This window comes from Ptiloglossa arizonensis, chromosome 5, assembly GCF_051014685.1.
Source record: "Ptiloglossa arizonensis isolate GNS036 chromosome 5, iyPtiAriz1_principal, whole genome shotgun sequence".
Taxonomy (NCBI): domain Eukaryota; kingdom Metazoa; phylum Arthropoda; class Insecta; order Hymenoptera; family Colletidae; genus Ptiloglossa; species Ptiloglossa arizonensis.
This window is the reverse complement of record NC_135052.1, coordinates 18,475,155-18,495,578: the sequence shown is the minus strand read 5'-3', so window position 1 is coordinate 18,495,578 and position 20,424 is coordinate 18,475,155. Positions and strand designations below refer to the sequence as shown.

The 20,424-nt window shown below is 34.6% G+C and overlaps 3 protein-coding genes across 3 annotated transcripts; 1 reads left to right on the top strand and 2 right to left on the bottom strand.

Annotated features, from left to right (window-relative positions):
- Window positions 1–955: 955 nt before the first annotated feature.
- Window positions 956–3,761, bottom strand: Pgap5 (Per1-like protein PGAP5). Its single transcript, XM_076312625.1, has 9 exons — window positions 2,952–3,761; window positions 2,725–2,870; window positions 2,234–2,304; window positions 2,021–2,161; window positions 1,785–1,952; window positions 1,623–1,708; window positions 1,436–1,558; window positions 1,222–1,362; window positions 956–1,131 (listed from the first exon to the last, which is right to left on the bottom strand). The coding sequence occupies exons 1-9, from the start codon at window positions 3,099–3,101 to the stop codon at window positions 970–972; spliced, it is 1,188 nt and encodes a 395-aa protein (XP_076168740.1). The 5' UTR covers window positions 3,102–3,761; the 3' UTR covers window positions 956–969.
- Window positions 3,762–5,076: 1,315 nt separating this feature from the next.
- On the top strand, window positions 5,077–8,965 carry Mtpalpha (monolysocardiolipin acyltransferase Mtpalpha). Its single transcript, XM_076312285.1, has 11 exons — window positions 5,077–5,235; window positions 5,668–5,777; window positions 5,909–6,181; window positions 6,277–6,527; window positions 6,603–6,986; window positions 7,062–7,232; window positions 7,322–7,544; window positions 7,601–7,810; window positions 7,882–8,077; window positions 8,159–8,361; window positions 8,448–8,965. The coding sequence occupies exons 1-11, from the start codon at window positions 5,163–5,165 to the stop codon at window positions 8,646–8,648; spliced, it is 2,295 nt and encodes a 764-aa protein (XP_076168400.1). The 5' UTR covers window positions 5,077–5,162; the 3' UTR covers window positions 8,649–8,965.
- Window positions 8,966–9,781: 816 nt separating this feature from the next.
- Window positions 9,782–14,926, bottom strand: LOC143147108 (uncharacterized). Its single transcript, XM_076312043.1, has 3 exons — window positions 14,729–14,926; window positions 14,174–14,380; window positions 9,782–13,721 (listed from the first exon to the last, which is right to left on the bottom strand). Exons 1-3 carry the CDS (start codon window positions 14,780–14,782, stop codon window positions 12,858–12,860), a joined length of 1,125 nt encoding a protein of 374 aa, XP_076168158.1. The 5' UTR covers window positions 14,783–14,926; the 3' UTR covers window positions 9,782–12,857.
- Between the last annotated feature and the right edge of the window lie 5,498 nt (window positions 14,927–20,424).

The window sequence follows — 20,424 nt, the reverse complement described above, 5'->3', positions numbered from 1 at the left end:
TATTTCGTTACTAAAGTATTTATAATTTACAAAGTCATAGAACAGAGTGCTACTTACACAATCCAGTGAATAATATACGTATATATTAAGAATGTATATATATGCACACACAACATATACATACATCATATAACAAAATTATGAGTTCCATTGACTATATTAATATTACTATTTAAAATAGTATAAAAAATATGTAAAAATATTCGTAAATGTAATATTAAGTATAGTCAATGTCAGTATTATAGCTAGCAACATTAGCTCATATTCTTTGTTTTATCATAATAAAATAACAGTTTGCAAATTGCGTCTGCAAAAAATTGTTGATATACACACGGATTAAATGCATTATAATATAAGATTAGTAATATAAAATTCTTGTATTTACTTACATTTCTATGAGCTAAGTGTAACTTCGTTCCTTAATATTCTGTCACATAAAGTATCTAACAATTACATATAAATAATGTTTTGACTCATTTATAAAGATCTGGATATTTAATTACACAGATATTATATTTAGTAAATATGATTGTAATAATATTTTGTTGAATTTCCAATATATTGCTAAGTAAAATGTATAATATTTAAGCAGCTTTTATACATGTCATTATGAAAATTTATGTCACTGTATTTGCAATTTCAATGATCTTGTAGCTTTATAATATATGTACTATTTTTTAGTAAAAAAAATACAAGAGAAATTGAAGTGTTAGAATAGTAAAACAGATTTTCCAAATTTGGGAACATTGAAGGATTATAATAATTTATGATATGGGTAACACAGATATTTTGTACTACAAATAGTGTAAATAATATGTAACTTATACTTTTAAAGATATATATACAAACCTTTCAACAATCTGAAACTCATTTCCATATGCTAACTTATTTTTATAATTATTCATTGCAATCTACTCATTAAATTTGTTTATCAGTACAGATGAAATAAAATACATAGAAATCAATTTTTTAGTGAAATATTAAATGGTAATATCGACTTTTCTTTAGTTTACATCTTATAATAAAGTATATCAAAATAAACACTGTACTGATAATGTAAATCTTGATCTCTGTAGATTCCACAGGCAGATAACATTTTGATATGGAATAATTATTAGGAGTAAATACACCCTGGAATACCAGTACCAATTTAGGTAGATATATGATAATAATGACATTACAAAATTTTATAGATACAAGTTCTTTAAGTTTTCAACTTACAAGTAAAAGTGAAGGATTATCTTTATTGCGCCAATTAAATGATGGTATTGTAAATTCAAATATATTCCCTCTATGTATTCTTCTACAACCATGATGAGTATGGCCATTAATAATCAGTCTTGGATTCACTATATCCAAAAGCTGTAAATTAATTATTTTATAAATGTTTAATTCCAATTATAATAATTCAATTTCAATTATAATTTTTTTATACTTGTTCAGATGCTTCCTTTGATAAACATTCCCATCGTTCTCTAAATTTGATATTTTTTATTTCGTCCGGTGCTTGATCAAGTTCATTACAGATTTCATCTGATTCGCGATACATTGGATAATGCTATAATTATAATCAAAATATTATAAGATTACTTTTACCTTTTAAAATTGAATTATTTACTGACCTGCAAAATGATTGCTCTACTATATCTTGAAATTGCATTGTCTTTATCACAATAATTATCCATACCTTTTGCACATTTTAAATGAGCTGAAAAAGATTATTTTTTGTTTGCACTCTTTAATTTTGATGAAATTGTATTGTTTATACAAAAAATTAGACATACCTGCTATTTTATTTAATGCAATTTCTACAGGACGACATAAGAAACATCCATCTCCTTCGAGGGCCATACTATTGATTAAAACAAAGTGATTTCCTCTTATACTAACCCTTTTTACACTTGGTGACTTTAAACCATTTATAAATCTTTGATTTAAATACGGTGTAATTGCTGAATAAATATTTGTTTTTTATTAAAAACATTGATTAATTACGAGAGTATACAACATTTTATAATACCATAGTGAAATCCAATATCATGATTTCCAGCAACAACATAAAGATGAGTATCTTTAGGTACTGAAAACAATGAATGAAATCTTTGTATGTACTGATCAAATTCTGCAGAACTACTCCATTGTCCTTCATCAAATAAATCACCTGTTGTGATAATTATAAAATTTCATTATTATTAATTATTGTCTTATATTTAAAATGCATATTACTACATACCTAATATAAAAATTATGTCTGGTTTATGAAGTGTAACCATAGTTTGAAATGCCCTGTACATTTGCCATTCCCTGAGCAAAGAAAACATCGATTATAATAGACAGAATGTAATCTCAGTTACATGTAAAGTCTTTAGATACAAAGTAGAAAGCTATAGAACCTTTAAAGAGTTATACAGATCCAATGCATTTAATTTTATTACTACATTTGCCTTACCAATGACAGCAGTTTATCTTTCCATGTACCTTTTAAATTATTTTTTAATTTTATTTTATAAAGCTTACGTGAAATATATATTGTGTAAAAGAATACTCTGTGTAACACTTAAATAATCATTTCTTCAGTTACATAAAAATTATTCATTTTTTTAAATCGAATCTTTCGAATCAAAGCCATTCCAAAGTGAACAAATATTTTACCTCCACACAAAGGAGTTAAACAAATAATATAAATCTTTATATATACGGTCATGAACCATAAATAGTGCAAACCTTTTTAATTTATCAAACCAATGTCCACGTTTAGAACCTAACAAATGAGTATCTGCTATAAACATCGCATGCACTGGAGTTTCTTCCATTTTTAGTTGTGGAATTGTTGTATCAACTTTAAGAGAGTCCAAAGTAGGCCATGAACACTAATGTATTAAAAGAAAAAGGATTTATAGTTTCTTAAAATGTATAAGTAATTTTTCATGTGTAACATTGTTCTGACTTACCTGAATAAGCACAAGATAATAAAGCAAATATTCACAGAAGATAAATACACATAACAAAGCTATAACAGCTTCAATCAAATACCTTTTATATGAAAACGTTCTAATATTTAACATTTTGTGTAAATGCAAACGATTTAAGAGATAAGACATAATATATTTTTCTGTAATCTACAATGTAATTGTAAATAAACAAAACATTAAGCGTCAAATATCTTCCACATTGTAATGGAACATTCAGAATGTATGCATGCATGACATATACTTATCACAGAAATATAAATAATACTTTAAATAGTCATATAGCGAATTGGCAGTATAAAAAATAGCCTATATTTTATATGCAATACTATGCAAACGAAAGCGCTAGTGTACTAAGATTTTAAATTGGTAGAATGTAATTACTGAAACACCAATTGGAAGTCGAAATGTGACTAGTAACTTTTAGTAGGTACACGTACACCTTGCATTCTTTTTTGATGTTGAAAGTATATGAAGGATGTTTTACGAAAAACGAGATGTAAATAGAATGAATCTAGTTAGTTAATGAATGAGTCATGGAAACAAAGAGCGATTCCTTTATCCATGCTCGACTTTTCATGCAGTCCTGTGTTGCTTTAGTATTAACATTATTTGTGATTGCCTTGGAACTTCGACTTTTTTTGGTACGCGGCCGCATGTACTTTAAGGAACTTACTTTACAGAATCATTTTCATATATTGTGCCATATTATTTATTTTCGATGCTACATTATGGCTTCGATGCAACTCCCTAATCATATTATCTAAATCTAACTAAGCCAGAAACAACCCCTCAATCCTGGTATCTAGTAAGAGTGCTCCCAATTCTCCTCTGAGGAAAGAAATAGAGACAAGTAGCACTGTCTATTATTAACAATGATTTTTGTGTCTAGAAGAGAGAAAAATAACATTTTGGTTCTTTATGTTTTATATAAACAAAAATTCTAAATGTATTAAATATTGCGATAGAAAAGAAATAATTTTTCGTTTACTTCTGAAATTTATTTATCGCTCTATAAAGGAAATGATAAAAGAAAGGGATAGGAGTATTCCAAGTGTTGTTTGATCATTCTTTTTCTTAAATTTTTAGAATCTGAGATACATACATATTACCGAATATGGGGATCAAAATAAATGAAACTTAAAAAATTTGATTAAACCGTTAGATTAGCTGTAACTTTGAAAGTATTCCTAATTTCATTGTTACCATATTTTTTGATATTAATAAGTTTGACAGACTCGCCAGTGATGTAAAGGGAAAGATACGAATTTTCTAAGTTCGGTGGTTTAGTTGAATCACTACACATAATTCTTAGAATCACTACTCTTAAAGACAGAGGTCACTCCAAAAGTACTGATATTTTACATAGTCGGTATTTCAGATCATGTATCACAAATCTCATATGATAAATTGTTAACGATAATGACTATTACAGTGGAGACTACTATTTTATAATGTTTGGATTAAAAACGAAACTCACTCGGGTGTTGGAAAATTTAGGCGGCGGTACTGTCTTTTACGTACACGCTTTTGATCTGTATGACATGGAAAAGTATTATCCAAGATGATTATTAATTGGTAAAAAATTGAACTTCATCATTAGTTGGTAACTACTGAAAATTCAAAAATAATGTTACGTAGGTGAAGGAGTAATATGAATATGATGTATAAAAGAATAATATATAAACACATTTACTGTATTATTAATATTATTTTTATTGCTTTAAAATCATTATTAATATTACAGGTACTTGCCGTATTATAGTCTGTGTAGATTTTTAATGTTAAGTTATAATAAAGTATTACAAAAAGACTTATAAATGTATGTACATTCATTGTTTCTAAAAACAGATATTACTATATGGATGTATTTTACCAGTTTTTTATGTTTTAAAAATATTCTTTATAATAATGATTTTAACCTTCTATATTTACATAAAAGTTTGTCGTAAATTATTATCAATTATCACCGTCTTTCACAGTGGAAAATATCCAAATTATCTTTCATGTACATATACGTATGTCAAATGCATCTATAAGGTTAAAGTCCTTAAAAGTATGGCGAATTTTAAGTCGAGTCAATATCCACGTACTGCACGCATGCGTATCAGTGGAAAATAATTCCAGTTAGGTGCTCAGTGATTGCACATTTAATACTGTGTATTTGGACGTGTACCGGTAATGTTTTAAAGTATGTCTCACTATAGGTTACTGGGTGCTGTTGCACGTTCTTCATTGAAAAATACAAATTTCACGATGCAAACAGGTAATTATGAACAATGGAAAAAATTATAGCGATTTAAATATTTTTATGTTACAATTAATCCTTTGCTCTGAAGTAGTAACAGATAAACTTGGGACTTGTATGTGATATAACAATGAAGTATACATTATACATAGATAGAGTTTATGTAATACTTAAAAAATATTAATAAATCGTAAGATCGTAAAAGATTATTTTCAATGCGGCATAAATTTTAATTTTAGAATTGAAAAGTTAGAGGTTATGTAAAATTCATCTATTTAGATATTGAATATTATATTTTAGGATATCGCAAAAATTGAATTAATGTTATTTAATGTTTAATAAATTTTTATGTTATAATAACATGTAGTACAAAATAAAAAGCAAGTTTTTATTTTTTTCCCTTTTACCTTAATGTTATGTATCTTGTTACATTACAAGTTTCGATTTCAGCATTATATCAAACAATAAGAACTTATGCTAGCATATCAAGTGCAAAACATTTGAAATATAAAGTTGTGGATAATGTAGCTGTGGTGACTATAGATTCTCCAGGAGTCAAGGTATTATGTTTGTTGCTTTAAATAACATCGATTATATAATTGATTATAATTACAATTGAAATATTGAAACAAAGTGAAGTAAACAAAATAATATACATTTTGATGCAATACATGAATGCATTTTGATGCAGATAAATACATTGAACTATGAAGTAATGACTGAACTTGAAAATATCTTAAACAACATAGACAATGATTCTGTTATAAAATCTATAGTTCTTATAAGTGGAAAGCCCGATTGTTTTATTGCTGGTGCAGATATTACTATGTTACAAGGTGTTAAAGATATAGAGGATGGTTATAAATTGTCTTCAAGCTGCCAACAAATTTTGAACAGGATAGAAAAAAGTCAAAAACCAGTTGTAGCTGCAATTCAGGGTAGTTGTTTAGGAGGAGGTTTAGAGGTATACAAATTAAAGCACTATTACATATATATTGATTTTAATGTTCTAAAACTCTTTAACTTTTGATTATTTAAAGTTTTGTTGAATTAATACAGGTTGCAATGGCTTGTCACTATCGACTTGCTGTCAATGATTCAAAAACAAATTTAGGTTTACCAGAAGTACAGTTAGGTCTATTACCTGGAGGAGGAGGCACCCAGAGATTACCTAAATTAACATTCCTTCCTAATGCATTAGATATGATTCTTACTGGTAAAAGCATTAAAGCAGATAAAGGTAAAAAGTTTAAAATTGTGGACATATTAGTAAATCGTCTTGGTCCAGGAATTGGAACACCAGTAGAAAAGTGAGAAATATTTTAATTACTTTAATATGTATTTATATAAAATATAAGCTGTATACATATTTACAATATTTACAGCACTAAGAGATATTTAGAAGAGACAGCCATTAAAGCTGCAAAAGATATTGCTAATGGAACTTTAAAAATCGATCGTAGTCCTAAAACTTTGATAGAAAAAGTTGTGAAAAATGTTTTCTCATTTAATTGGGTCAAGGATAGAGTATTCAATAAAGCAAAAAAACAAGTGATGAAAATGACTGGTGGCTTGTATCCTGCTCCACTTAAGATTTTAGATGTTGTACGTACTGGTTTGGATAAAGGTTCAGTTGCTGGTTACAAAACAGAGGCTAGAGTCTTTGGTGAATTGTTGGTTACACCACAATCTAAAGGTCTTACGAGTTTATTTTTTGGACAAACAGCATGTAAAAAGAATCGCTTTGGTACACCTAAAAGTACTGTTAAGTAAGCAGATTCCTTTGTATATCACAATAAAGATGGTTAGTTTTTTATAGAAAAATAATTTTTGATCAATTTTAGGAAACTTGCAGTTGTTGGCGCTGGTTTAATGGGAGCAGGCATTGTTCAAGTTAGCATAGATAAAGGCTTTAATGTAGTTATGAAAGATACAAATGAAATGGGTTTATATCGGGGTGTCAATCAAATAGAACAAGGAATGAACAATGCTGTAAAGAGAAAAAAATATTCCAAGTGAGTTTTAACTTTGTTTTTCATTAAAAAATTTTTATGTTTAATTTTTTTAATTTTCTATGCAAATAATTTTTTATGTTCACTGTTAGTGTTCAAAAAGATAAATACTTAGCTCAGCTTGATGCTACTTTAGACTATGGTTCCTTTAAAAATACAGATATAGTAATCGAAGCTGTGTTTGAGAATATTGTAATTAAACATAAAGTCATAAAGGAAATTGAAGCAAGCACACCAGCACATTGTGTACTTGCAACAAATACGTCAGCAATTCCCATTACTGAAATAGCTGCTGGAAGTAGTCGGCCGGACAAGGTAAATATGAAAACGTTATACCTGTAAATTTAGTCTAATAAAATTTCGATTTACAGATCATTGGAATGCATTATTTTTCACCAGTAGATAAAATGCAACTATTGGAAATAATAACGCACAAAGGAACATCAACCGAAACTATCAAAACTGCAGTTGATATTGGTTTAAAACAAGGTAAAACAGTTATTATCGTTGGTGATGGGCCTGGTTTTTATACTACAAGGATTCTGTCTGCTATGTTGTCTGAAGCCATTAGATTAATGCAGGTAATACTTTTATTCTAATTCGTGTTAAATTAATATTTTAAGATAAAGAATAATGTTTTATATGAAAATAGGAAGGAATGGATCCAATAGATCTGGATAAATTAACAAAGAAATTCGGATTTCCTGTTGGTGCAGCAACTTTATCAGATGAAGTTGGTATTGATGTTGGTGCTCATATAAGTGTTTATCTCGCACAGGTTTTAGGTGAACGTTTTAAAGGCGGAAATACAAATGTACTCAATGATATGGTCAAAGCTGGTTTCCTCGGTATTTTCTTTTACATTAATTCTATGTACATTTTATTTCTTGTAATGTATGTATTTTTAACGAAGTATTTACAATTTTTAGGCCGAAAATCCGGGAAAGGTATATATATATATGAGACTAATACTAAGCACAAAGATATTAACCTTGAAGTGTTAAATATTTTAAAGAATTACAAACTTGAGCCGAAAGGAAGTATATCCGATGAAGATCGCCAGTTAAGAATGGTATCTCGATTCGTTAACGAAGCAGTGCTTTGTTTAGAGGAAAATATATTGTCTAACCCTGTAAGTAAAGTTTGTAATATATTATTAATCTATTATGTATATATGTTGTGTATTATATGTAAAATAAAATGTAAATATTTTTATAGTTGGAGGGTGATGTAGGAGCTGTCTTTGGACTAGGTTTCCCTCCATTTACCGGTGGACCTTTCCGTTGGATAGATTATTACGGAGCCGGTAAATTAGTGAATAAAATGGAAGAATTCCAAAGTTGTTACGGCGATGCTTTTAAACCATGTCAAATGCTACGCGATATGGCGTCTGATCCAAACAAAAAGTTTCATAAATAATAAATAAAACTAAATAGTTGAAGTTCATACAACAATAGAATTTGAAATACATGGCTGAAATTTCGATGCATTTATAATAACGGCATGAATGGTAATCGTAATGTTTAGAAGTACTGTATTTTTTTATATACTTATATATATATATATAAAGATTATCTCAGCGATGGCTTGCATTTCCTACAACGAATATCAATGCAAAAATATTATGTATCTATTTATAAAAACGGTTTTGTACAATTTATACTTAAACTAATAGTATAGAATTAAAATATATTTTTGTTGATAATGTAGAAATAAAAACTAAATATACACATCCATATTATTTTGAATCATAGTGTGTATGTTTTTTACTATTCAGGAAATAATAAAATATAACTTTTTAACAGAAATACAATTTCTGTGTTATAAAAACAAATTTTTTAATCGTCTTTCTTTATAAAAGTAACGGCACAAAAGATGCGTGAGCGTACATCAATTATATTCTATCAAGGTATTCAATAATGAATGACTGATGCATGTATACGAATAAATTTATCGCCTAATTACAATTTTTTATTCGCTTTGAATGATGAAAGACATAGGAGTGGAATTCTTGTACTTGATGCAATGTCTAAGAGGTATTGCACTTTCAGGTATATGCTTATTTACAAGGAAAAAAATTACAGTGTTCCCTGTTCAATAACATCAATGGATATAACAAGGAATCTGATCATGATTTCACGTGGGATTGGAAAACATTATAATATTGATAATTAGAAATGTTATATATATATATATATATACATTCGAATTTTAATCGATTTTGATATAAAAAATTATTTAACACTACATTTGCTATCTATATGTAGTATAGGTAGTATGGGTAGTATACTATAAAGTTATTTGTTATCAAATAAAAATTTACAGGTAGAAAATCATACAGAGTGATTTTTATTATTCAATGATATTAATCTTTAATTTCAAAATAACTTCCTTTTTAATTTAATGATTATGTTTGTTTCATACATGCAAAAATTAATAAAATCAAACAATAAATTACGAAATGAATGTCTACAAAACAAATTGGAACACTTCTTATTGTGCAAAACTATCTTTTCTATAGTTGGAGATGTTTATTGTAAACGACTTAACAAAGGAAATATTCTAATGCGTGTTACGTTTCCCATAGTAGAGACAAATTTTAATAAAAGCAAATGAGAGTAATCAAGAGGATATTTTACGTCATCTACCGGTCCCACACCTGTTTGTGACATTTACAACATTAAAAGAGACCGAGTCCTTGGCTGATGCAAGAAACCACGACGTTTCGTGAGAAACCATTGACGAGAATTATGTTTTTAAGTTGACCTATACAACTTTGTCCTGCATTGGTTTGTCAAGAACATCGATAGAAAGTTAAAAGCGCACAAATACATTTTCCGAACGTAAAAATAAACGATCGATATATATTTGTGAATTTAAAGTTGAACATATTGCGATCTTTGACAAAGTTCCGCTTATTTGGTTAGTCTACGATACACTTGTTGGAATAACGAGATGTCATTTAATTTTTTTAGTAACGATTCGAACAAGATGCGCGAGAGAGCAACTTGGATTAGTTATAAACACTCTAATCTGATATTGGATGAAACGTTTTAGGACCTTGTTCTATGCATTCGTTATTAAAGGAAATACGTACATATGTATGTATCTATGTACGTAGTTTCGTTGAACCTTGTTTCTACAATTGAACATCCGAGGAATCTAGCTTCGAAGTTATCATAAGCTTTTGTTTCGGGAGATTATTAAGTACCAAAATATCCAAAAGTCCACACGTATTTCTATGGAAATGTATTTTTGCAATTCAGTTCTTGGACGAATACAAACGAGCGATAAAGAAATCTTATCTTAATCGATGGCCTCGCGAATTCCGTTTAACGTTAACGTGATCCTTTTTTACAAGTGCGAGGAATACGATAATGTTTGTAATGGAATATTTTATTTTCCTTCGTGTCTATCGCAATTTTTCACATTAATAATTTGTTAGCGTTGAAAGCGTTTAATACAATAAATACTAAAATATGAGGAAATCGATGTGATTTTTATTTCAATACTTTATAAAATTCAACGCGTATTGTGGAAATTTAAAATACGATTTCATAGAAATGTGAACTGCATAGAACACCATTCTTACACATAAGTTTGTACGAAGTTTTCACGAACATCGATGGTATGTCGAGGGTAAAAAAGATATTTCGACGGTAGAAAGTCACAACTTCAAACTTGCACGCAAGGTGTCTCCGCGGATCTTAATCAACTCGGATGAGATTGTATCCAACCAGACACTTGAACGTGATTGAGCTCTTCGTGTGATGCGTGATGGAAATTTTTCGCTTTGAAATAACATTTACTTACCTTTTGCTACGCTTCAGCTCTCTCGTTCCACGATTTATATTCTACACTTAAAATTTACTAATTAGAATGTAATAAAAATGTGGCACATAATTTTCAAATGAATGTCCAAATCACCCGGCTACGAAGTTCTTGCCGCGTACACGTGTGAATTATGTTTGAATCGAATTGTGTTAACTTACGATACATCGATAGCATACATCGGTAGCATTACGCGTGGCAGTGTATATACTAAATGTAACGTTAGTTTTTCAGAGATACTTTTCTTTCGTTTGAATCGTTCGTTAGTAGAGTGTTCATTATCGATATATTATTTTTCTTAGTACCGTAACGTTGCTTTAAAATATAAAAAATTCCATATTGAAAACTATTTTTACATACTTAAATATTTAAGTGTACAGTATTTATCTAAATTACGGTAGACGCTGCGTCACACGCGTACGGTTCACTATCGTTTAAGTAATCGATGCGGCTGACGAGTTCTTCGTAAATATACATAAATCGCATTTTTCCGCATCGTCGGTCATCTCGATTCATGACCTTCCGTATTGGTCTTAAACTGTTGTACGTTTTAACAAATTAAAATCTTATGATATTTACCACACGGTTTTTCCCTGACATGTGATTATGCAATTCGTGCAAAGAGAAGAGTCGAATGTTCTTAATACATCGTACCCAGTTTTGGTTTTACATTTATTCACGTTAATGTTTTCTATTTAATTTATTGTATTTTGTGGTAGTTCAATTCAGAGGTCGAAAGGCTGATTTCTATCACTTACGCAGTACACAACAAAAATATCTAAATTAAGGTCTTAAAAATTGTAATGTACCAGTGAGTATGTGGTTCCATTTAAACACTGACCGCAGTAACTACAAAACGCATAAACGCAGCTGGTAATAAAGGCTGTTGGTCGTAAACGGAAAGCCTGTTGCGACTTATTACTGCAAATCATTAGAAGGTTAAACATTTGGACGTGTTATGACACAGGATGGACAGTACGAGGCTTGTCAAAGGTTTATATGTACACACAATAATTTTATGAAAGTATATAAGTCGTTTAATTAATCTCTGATCTTGTAGAAAAATCATTAAAACGTATCTTTATAATAAGAAGTCTTAGGTTGTCCAGCAAGATGCCTGAACCGGACGAGATATACACATATGATCTATAATTAACATGTATAACTAGTCGGCGATAATGGAAACAGCATAACATTAGCGTTTCTTTTTTGCATAGCCGTTATGTACTTAATTCATAAAAACTGTCTTTGAATTTTTAAATAAATACTCTTTCTCGGTCAACGCGCTTATGCATCACAGATCACAGACACACTTAGGTACTTGGTTCACGGACGGCAAAAAAGCCTCGTTTTATGACTTATCACCGCTTCTCGTGCCTTTAGGTTCCTTCCTGATAAGTACGCCTCGTGTTAACTCGTTTTACACAATCACGATGTGATACCTACACGTTAAAGAGGCAAGCGGGAGCTGCTCACTCTTGCTTGTAAATCCCCTTCGCATCTCGAAGCAGGCATTTCCTCCGCCAATTGGTTTTTACAATTTTATCGAGAACACATGAAAACCCTACGGCGATTACTTTTTTACTCTCCACGAATACGGTGTGAGAACATCTATCGTCACGCACTCGTGCAAACTCGCCTTTCGATTATCCATCGAGAGGCAATTAATTTTGTCAGTATCATTATTTCGACGATGTTGGAATGGATGGTTCTCAATCATAAAGCTTGGTTCATAGCATTTAGTTACGGTTCAAGCATATTAAGTGATGATATTACATATCACTCTGGAAGCGCTGCTTAAGCCGCTAATTGCGGTGGTATGATTTGATGAGTCGATTGCGTTATTCGTGGAGCTATTACCGGAAGAAAGCTCACCCTTAAAGGTGTCGACGTCATCTGTGTAACGGAGGCTTGAACACCGGTTGCGCCGACGGACGAAGACCTGTCTCTGGCGTGTCGCTTTACGTGCTTCGCTAAATGGTCGCTTCTCATGAATCTTCGTTGACAGATCGTGCACGCGAATTTTTTCTCACCAGTGTGGGTGCGCTTGTGCCGTGACAATTCGTCGCTCCTTGAGAATCGTCTACTACACTCGTCGTAGGGACACGAGAAGGGCCGTTCCCCTGTATGGGTCCGGGTGTGCGCTTTCAAATGTGACGACTTGAAGTAATTCTTGCCACAACCTGGATGCTCGCATTCGTATACACGGCGTCGCGCGGTCGACTCTTGAGTGGATAGACTTGTCGTCGTGGTAGCTGTGGGCGCTGTTACCAACAAAAGCGGTGCTCGCGGTAAAACCAAGGGAGATCCTAGAAGTCCAGTTACCATAATCGGCGCTGGTTTCGGTGCCAAAGGATGTAATTTCGGTTGAGTGATCTCGCGATCCGTGTTTTTATTATTTACGATAATCTCCTCTTTTCGTAGACTCATTTTGAATTTCAAACTTTTCAGAACATTCTCCGGTTCCGCGGTGCTCTGACGCCTGGTTGGTTCCGACTGCGGACTTGAGACTGGTGCTTCGTGTGGAACCGGTCGTGAGGTCGCGGTGGTAGTCTTTGGCGTTAAGTTGGCAGGACTGTAGGTACCGTCTCTATTGGCACGCATTATGACCGACACACGAGTGGGTTCTGGACTCGGAGGTGGTGTACCGTCCAACAATAGCTAATATAGGAAAATAATACTTTTTAAATTTTGTTTTGTAGGTAATTTTTCGTAAAAAAAAGTCGTAAATCATAAGAAACGAAACGTTGTATATTACTCTTGTACCGATAATAAAGAATTGATCGAAAGAGCGTAGTATGCGAGTCTTGTACGATTTATCATTAATTTGAGTGCCATCTACTTATGATAATATATCAGTTGCGCACTTTACGAGTGGTACCGTCAGAAGGTACAAAGAATTCGCTCGAAGGATAAGCGACAAAAATGGTGTAAGAGTGAATGCACGCCGCAAACGGGGTCATCTTGCAAAACAACTCTACAACGCATGCGCGCATGCGCGGACGCACATTGGAGTGGCCAGTCGATCGCGCGCGGAGAAAAAATCAAAAAGAGATAGACTTCTGTATTTAAGATGCGCAGAAAGCAGTGTCTGTCGATAAGACGGTATTTACCTTCGCCAATTCACACTGCTCCACGCATCGTCGTTTTCGAAGTGGCTCGTCTTCTTCCGAATCGGAGGGCTGAGGTGTCGGGGGTAAACGAGGCCGGGCATTTCCATCGTCATCTTTTCTCGTGTTTACCTCGGTACTTTTCGTATTCGGCAGAAGCTTGTCTCCCAAAAGTGCCGCAACGCTGAACGACGATTGAAGCGGCTCAATCTGTGAAAAGAGAAATTTCTCGATATCAGAACAAACCTCGAGTTTCTCAGCAATCGCGGAAACGGCGTAAATAAGTATGCGCGGAAAAATATATTCACTCGCGAACTCGATCGAAATCGATGAAAATATCCACGAAACAAATGGCCGTCAAGCGAGTCGTAAAAAGGAAACAACGAAACGAAACGAAACGATACAATAACAAAAATCTCAACGATCGAAAAGGATATCGCGATGGATATCGAATCGCTATGTGGAACGGGGCTGGGTCGTTGTTCCCAGCTGCGTTCGTATTTCGCGGGCGGCTGGCCGCTCTACGGCGGCGGTACTTTTAATTCAGCGTACACTTACGTGTTTGAATTGGGGTGAGGCCGGTGGTGAGAGCAGTGTTTGATTCGTATCCATATTTACGAAAAAATGGGGCGTATGGCTCTGGTACGTTAAAGAGGCTCGTCCAGCGACGGGAAAACTCGGTCTCGCGTATACGGTATGCCTCGCGAAAAAAGCCGCAAGGGACGTAACCGTTGAACGTCTGGTAACGCAATGAAGCTTTCTCAGGTCGGCTGGCCCGACACGCCGTGGTCGTTGTGTGCGTGATCATGCGGCGCGCACCGCTGCGACCAATCGCGCTGAGGGGCTCGCCGTGGCCGGCCAATCGGAGCCACGTTATCAGCCAACGACCGCGTGATCACCGGCGTGCTGTTCACGTGCTCGCGGTCTGACTGAGGCCGTGATCATGACGTCAGTCCGCGTGGCGCGCTCGGTCGATACGTCATGGTATCGCTGCGCTCCCCAAGCGTCATGCAGTTTCAACCCTCCTACGCCTCCTACCGAAGCTATCTGACTCGTTCTTTCCGTCTCTCCGCCTTTTCTCTTCCTACGATTCTTCCTCCCGTAGTCTGACCGTGGCGACGGTAGAATAGAATCGCGGTAGCGTCGCGGTACACGGCGAGCCCCCGAAATGCTTGTTTGCGCCACGACTACTACTCACCTTTCGTTCCCTCCTTTGTCCCATTGAACGCGTACACGTTTCGCAAGTTCTGCGACGCCAGAAACCGATTTGTTATTCGTACAAACGACCGTGCGCGCCGGTTCAACGATTTCACTCCTACTCCCTTCTACTTTTTGCGCGCCGCGGGACATTTCGTGTTTCCCCGGCACGCCAATAAGGAAAATGTTCCGCGCAGAGGCGAATTACTTTTCCTAGAACGCGATACGTAGCCTGGCACGTGTACGCGATTAATGATTCTTCGAGCAGACGGTATTTCCCTGCCACGCCGTATCGTTCACACAGCGTGTATACAGCGTTCGTCGCTAGCGATAGTTTCTTTTTTTCTTTTCTTTTTTTTTTTTTTTTACTTTTTATCAGCTCGACATTTATCGGTTTATCATCGCATCCAGATTTTCGTCGCGCGGCTCACCGTGTACGGAACGGAGCGTGTGCAGAACGTCGCGGCGGAGAGTGTCGCGCGGATAATTAAAAAATCTAGGGAAGCGAGGTCGCCGGGAGGTTGGTTTTCAACGAGGAAGCTTCTGGCGCAGTCTGCCGTTAAATATATCGGCTGCCCACTTTGCAAGTGGTTAATTCGAATGTAGCTCGGACGGTGCTGGTCTTTGACTCTTCTTCTCCTCCTCTTCCATCGTTCTTTTGTCGCGTTGTATTTTTCAACGGTGCCCTCTCTGTGGAGCAAATTGGTCGGTTGGATGGCTGATCAAATGTCTGCATCAGCGGACACTCGGAGCTCCGTTTATTTAAAGCCTGATTGGCCGAAAGGATGAAGCCAATTTGAAGAGAGAACGCCGTGTGACGTTTACTGGAAAAATAATAACACCGTTATCGTTTTCGTTCCCTTTAAATCTATTTCGTTCGATCGACAACGTTTCTCGTTGAAAAGGTTCCCCACGTGGCTCTTTCGTTACGAATGAAAAAATAATTCTTCCGATCCGTCCGATTCGCTCCCATAAACGTCGTGCAATTTCAAACGACGTTTGGCGCGGAAACGCTGAAATCTCTTCGTAAACCGAGACAATATGTTAACGCTCCACGTCTCGCGCCAGCACTAAAATAAGTCGGAGCCGTAGTACGATAACCAATAGTAGACTCATAAACAACCGGCCGACAACTGATGTTTATTGCGCGCGGTTTAATCTAATCACCTGCGTTTCATTGTCCACGGCATAGTTTTCACCTTGAAGACGCGCCCATCCCGGGAATCGTCATTTTCTATTCTGAATACCTTCTCCTTGGGCCCCCAACACTATCCGTGACCTTCGCGTTCGCGTTGCACGCACGGTCCTAATAATCTACGTATTAATAAGATTACGTTCCTGCCGCGTATCCTTCGATTTTCACCGTCAACGTGATTCATTCCTACGGTGTAACCCTTTTATGCGCGGTGCAGCTTCAAAACGCAATTATCAATTTTCTTCAATTGCCACGCGACGGTGTCCGCCCCACTAAGATAACGTGGCTCGACTATGTTGCTTTCGTTACGACGAGGGAAAATCTCGGACACGGAGTCTCGATGAATTTTTTCGTACGATTTAAACGCAATTCCTTTTTGGACTTTGACTCGGTGTTGCTTCAGCCAGAATTCTCGCATAACTTCGTATAAAATCTTTATCTAGATAAAGAAACGACAATCGAGTCAGTCTTAACCAAGGTCTTTATTATAACGTTTCGATCGTCGAGTTGCCACGAACACAACGATTACAACGGTTACTATCGTTTCGTACTGTCAAGAATCTCCGCGGGAGATCTATCAACGATATGGTATGCGTTGTATGTATCTTCAATATTATATATATATATATATTTTTTTTTTTATGTTTTCCCGATCTACACCACCGAAAAATCGGTGTCGAAAAATCGAGTTTGAAAAATTAACAAAATAATTCGACGTATTCCTCTTTCCGATCGAATACTCCAATTTTTAATTATTTTATCGGTTAGTTATTGTTCCTTGTTTCTAATTTTCTTTCGAAACTTATAATTCCTAGTGTTTCCCCTTGGATCGCGCATTTGTTTATTTTCCGAGGGTGACGCAAACTTCAAGCATCGGACGTCATAATAAAGAGCTCGGTCAAGACCGATTAAATTGTTGTTCCTTTGTTTATTATGCCGAGAAACTTAATCTTTAATCTTCACGTGAGTAAAACTGTTTCGTTTGAATAAATTATTCGGACGATTGCTTTTAGTTGTTCGCGGTGTTCGTTTGTCACGTATAAAAGTTTCTTTTAAATTTAATCCCGGCTGAGAGTTTATTCGAATGAAAGTTTATCCGTGCGATTAAAAATGGTGGACTAAGGCTGCGATCGCATTTCCTTTGTACAGGAGTTGTCGATTTAGTTTGTCGACATCGTTGCAACAATCCAACGAAAAAATTATTTTCAAACTTTTCAACGGTCCGCTGCCGTTCATAAGTGTGTCACTTGTTGAAGGTGCAACCAATTTGAAAATAATTGCAAACGCATTAAAGAATTCGATAAAAGTTCATCGCCTTTTAAAGTTTACTTATTATAGGAAACATTTATTGTCCCAAGTTACCGAAAATTCACTGTAGAAATTAAATAAATTGTATCATTTTCTCTTTGAGAAATCCATCGTGTTTTTTAACGACAGCTTTTACAGTTTTTCGCATCGTGTACGTTCAATTTTGTAATGTATCGGTTGATACTCGATTCCGCAGATTTTCTAAACGTTTCCACATGTCATTGTCGACGTTGAGCAGACGATCCAGTTTATCTCATTTTTCTACGAGATCTAGGTCCGATGATAGATGACCAGTGCATAAATTTTATTTCATTATTGTTCTGTATTGTTCCAAATACTCTTTACACATTTTGAAGGAGTATTTCGGATCTTTACCTTGCGCAAAGATGAAATTTTTCCTTTTGCGATGTTTAAATGTTACACTTTTCTCGGTGCGTTGTTAATTTTTATTAAATCTCCGGTATTATTGCCATCGAAACAATCTCACAACATTGCGGAGACTCTTTCGTATTTTGCAATTAGTGTTATGCATTCTAGAATCATTTTTTCCGAGGTTCTTTTCAGACATTTATTTTCAAATACTTCGATTTTGGACTCGACCGTTTATAATATTTTTTTCATGGTTTTCGACCCATTTGAATCTTTTCCTTTTATTCTGCTCCCTTAATAGTAATTTTCGCATCACGACACGTTCTCGAAGAACGATCTCGTACATACGTGGTTCCTATTGATCTCGATTGCTATTTCTGGGTCGTTTTCTTTTCTATTTCGTTTTCTTAATATTCGTGGAAAACAATTTTCACCGACACTGGTCTCTCTTGAACGTTCTGGCCGCTTTAAGGACGCGTAAGTGGCCGTATCTGTAAACGTTTTCAATATGTATTCGACCAAAGACTTGGAAATTCTAATTATTTCGGTTATGTCTCTTATCGAGTAACCTTCTTTCGATAAAGTGACTATTTCCGAACGTTTCTTCACGGACAACTGTTTCACTGTCCTCACCACGGTGATCATACAAACGCACGAAAGAAATTAAGATACAACGAACGAAGCCAGCGTCTGGGTACCGGATTCTTACAATATTGATTCTCACTCCGCGCGTTAAAACATTTAAATAATCTAAACAAAGTTCCACGTCAAAACAATCCAGTCTTATTGTTAGACCATTCAATAAACTCGACCGAAGATATCGTATATTCGTGTATCGTCTCCCCGAAGACACGGCACACATTTTTATTAAAACTCAACAAACACCCGAATTAATCATGCGCACAGAAAATACTTGAAGCTGAATATCTATCCTACCTAAGACCATACCATAAAAGTAACAAACATCGACAATCTCTAAAAAGAGAAACGTTGTAACTATATTTTCAAACGAAATATATAGAAAAAACGCGCAAGCAATAACGCAATTATTTTCAATTTCCTACGTTTCGAGTGAACTATTTATTGTAATTATTCAATAAAAAATTAACAATATTAACACGCCCGATAGTACAAAATTAAGCACAAGTATCAGGAAGGAATATAAATAAATTCTTTGAATTTTAATAAACAGATTACTTTATCGTTCGTGTAAGGAAATTTTATTCGGATAAACATTCGTACGCGGTCCATCGTTGCAAGTTTGTTCGGATGAAACGTTATTCGTTTATTCGTTATCTAGATAGAAACGTGTCCCACTCTGTTTTCAACGCGAAAGGGTAACGAATCTTTGAGTGGAGCATTTTAAGAGGCTTTTGTTCTTAACGTGGTACGGGCGATTCGAAGGATTTCGGCGCTCGAAACCGAAGCCATTGGAAAAAACATAGCGCGTCATAAGCCGCTTTGAAAATGGAGCATCCCGTTGCACGCGGTTACCTAATCGTGCTCGGTACAGGGCAATTTATAATTGCGTTGCCTTATCAATGCGTCCGCGACGCTTTCGCGACGATTCATTAAGAATCGCTTGATCCGTCGCATCGCCGTGACGGGAAAATAAACAACATTGTGCGCAATTTCGTTGTTCAACGTGTTGGCTGCCACGCCGTTTTTTCATTTTCGGAATTTTAACGCGAAACACAGAGACATCGGACAATTCGTAACATTACTAATCGCAGTCGAGTCTTCTTGAACGGTTCAAATGGAACGAAACTGATTTTACAGAAAGAAAGAAACTGTGCAGTTACGAGAGATGTAACACGGAATAATAATTCAGAAAGTACACAAGTAGAACGTTTACTTAATTTGGAGATTGCGTGTGTTTTGAAGCGAGAAATTACACGTCGGTTCGTTACAATCGATTTAGTTTGTCGAGATGTTTTCAATGGGTATTATTGACAAGTTACAAAACTTCTCTCGTTTGAGGTGAATAGTTTTTATAGTCAGAGAACCATCATCGATAAGAATTATTAAAAGAAAGTGTATTTCTTAATAGGAATTATTAAAAGAACAGTTCGATTCGGTGATGTTCGAGAATTATTAAAAGAAAGTATATTTTTTATAGGAATTATTAAAAGAACAGTTCGATTCGGTGATATTGGTATTTGTCTGTATTGATTAAGTTTTTCAA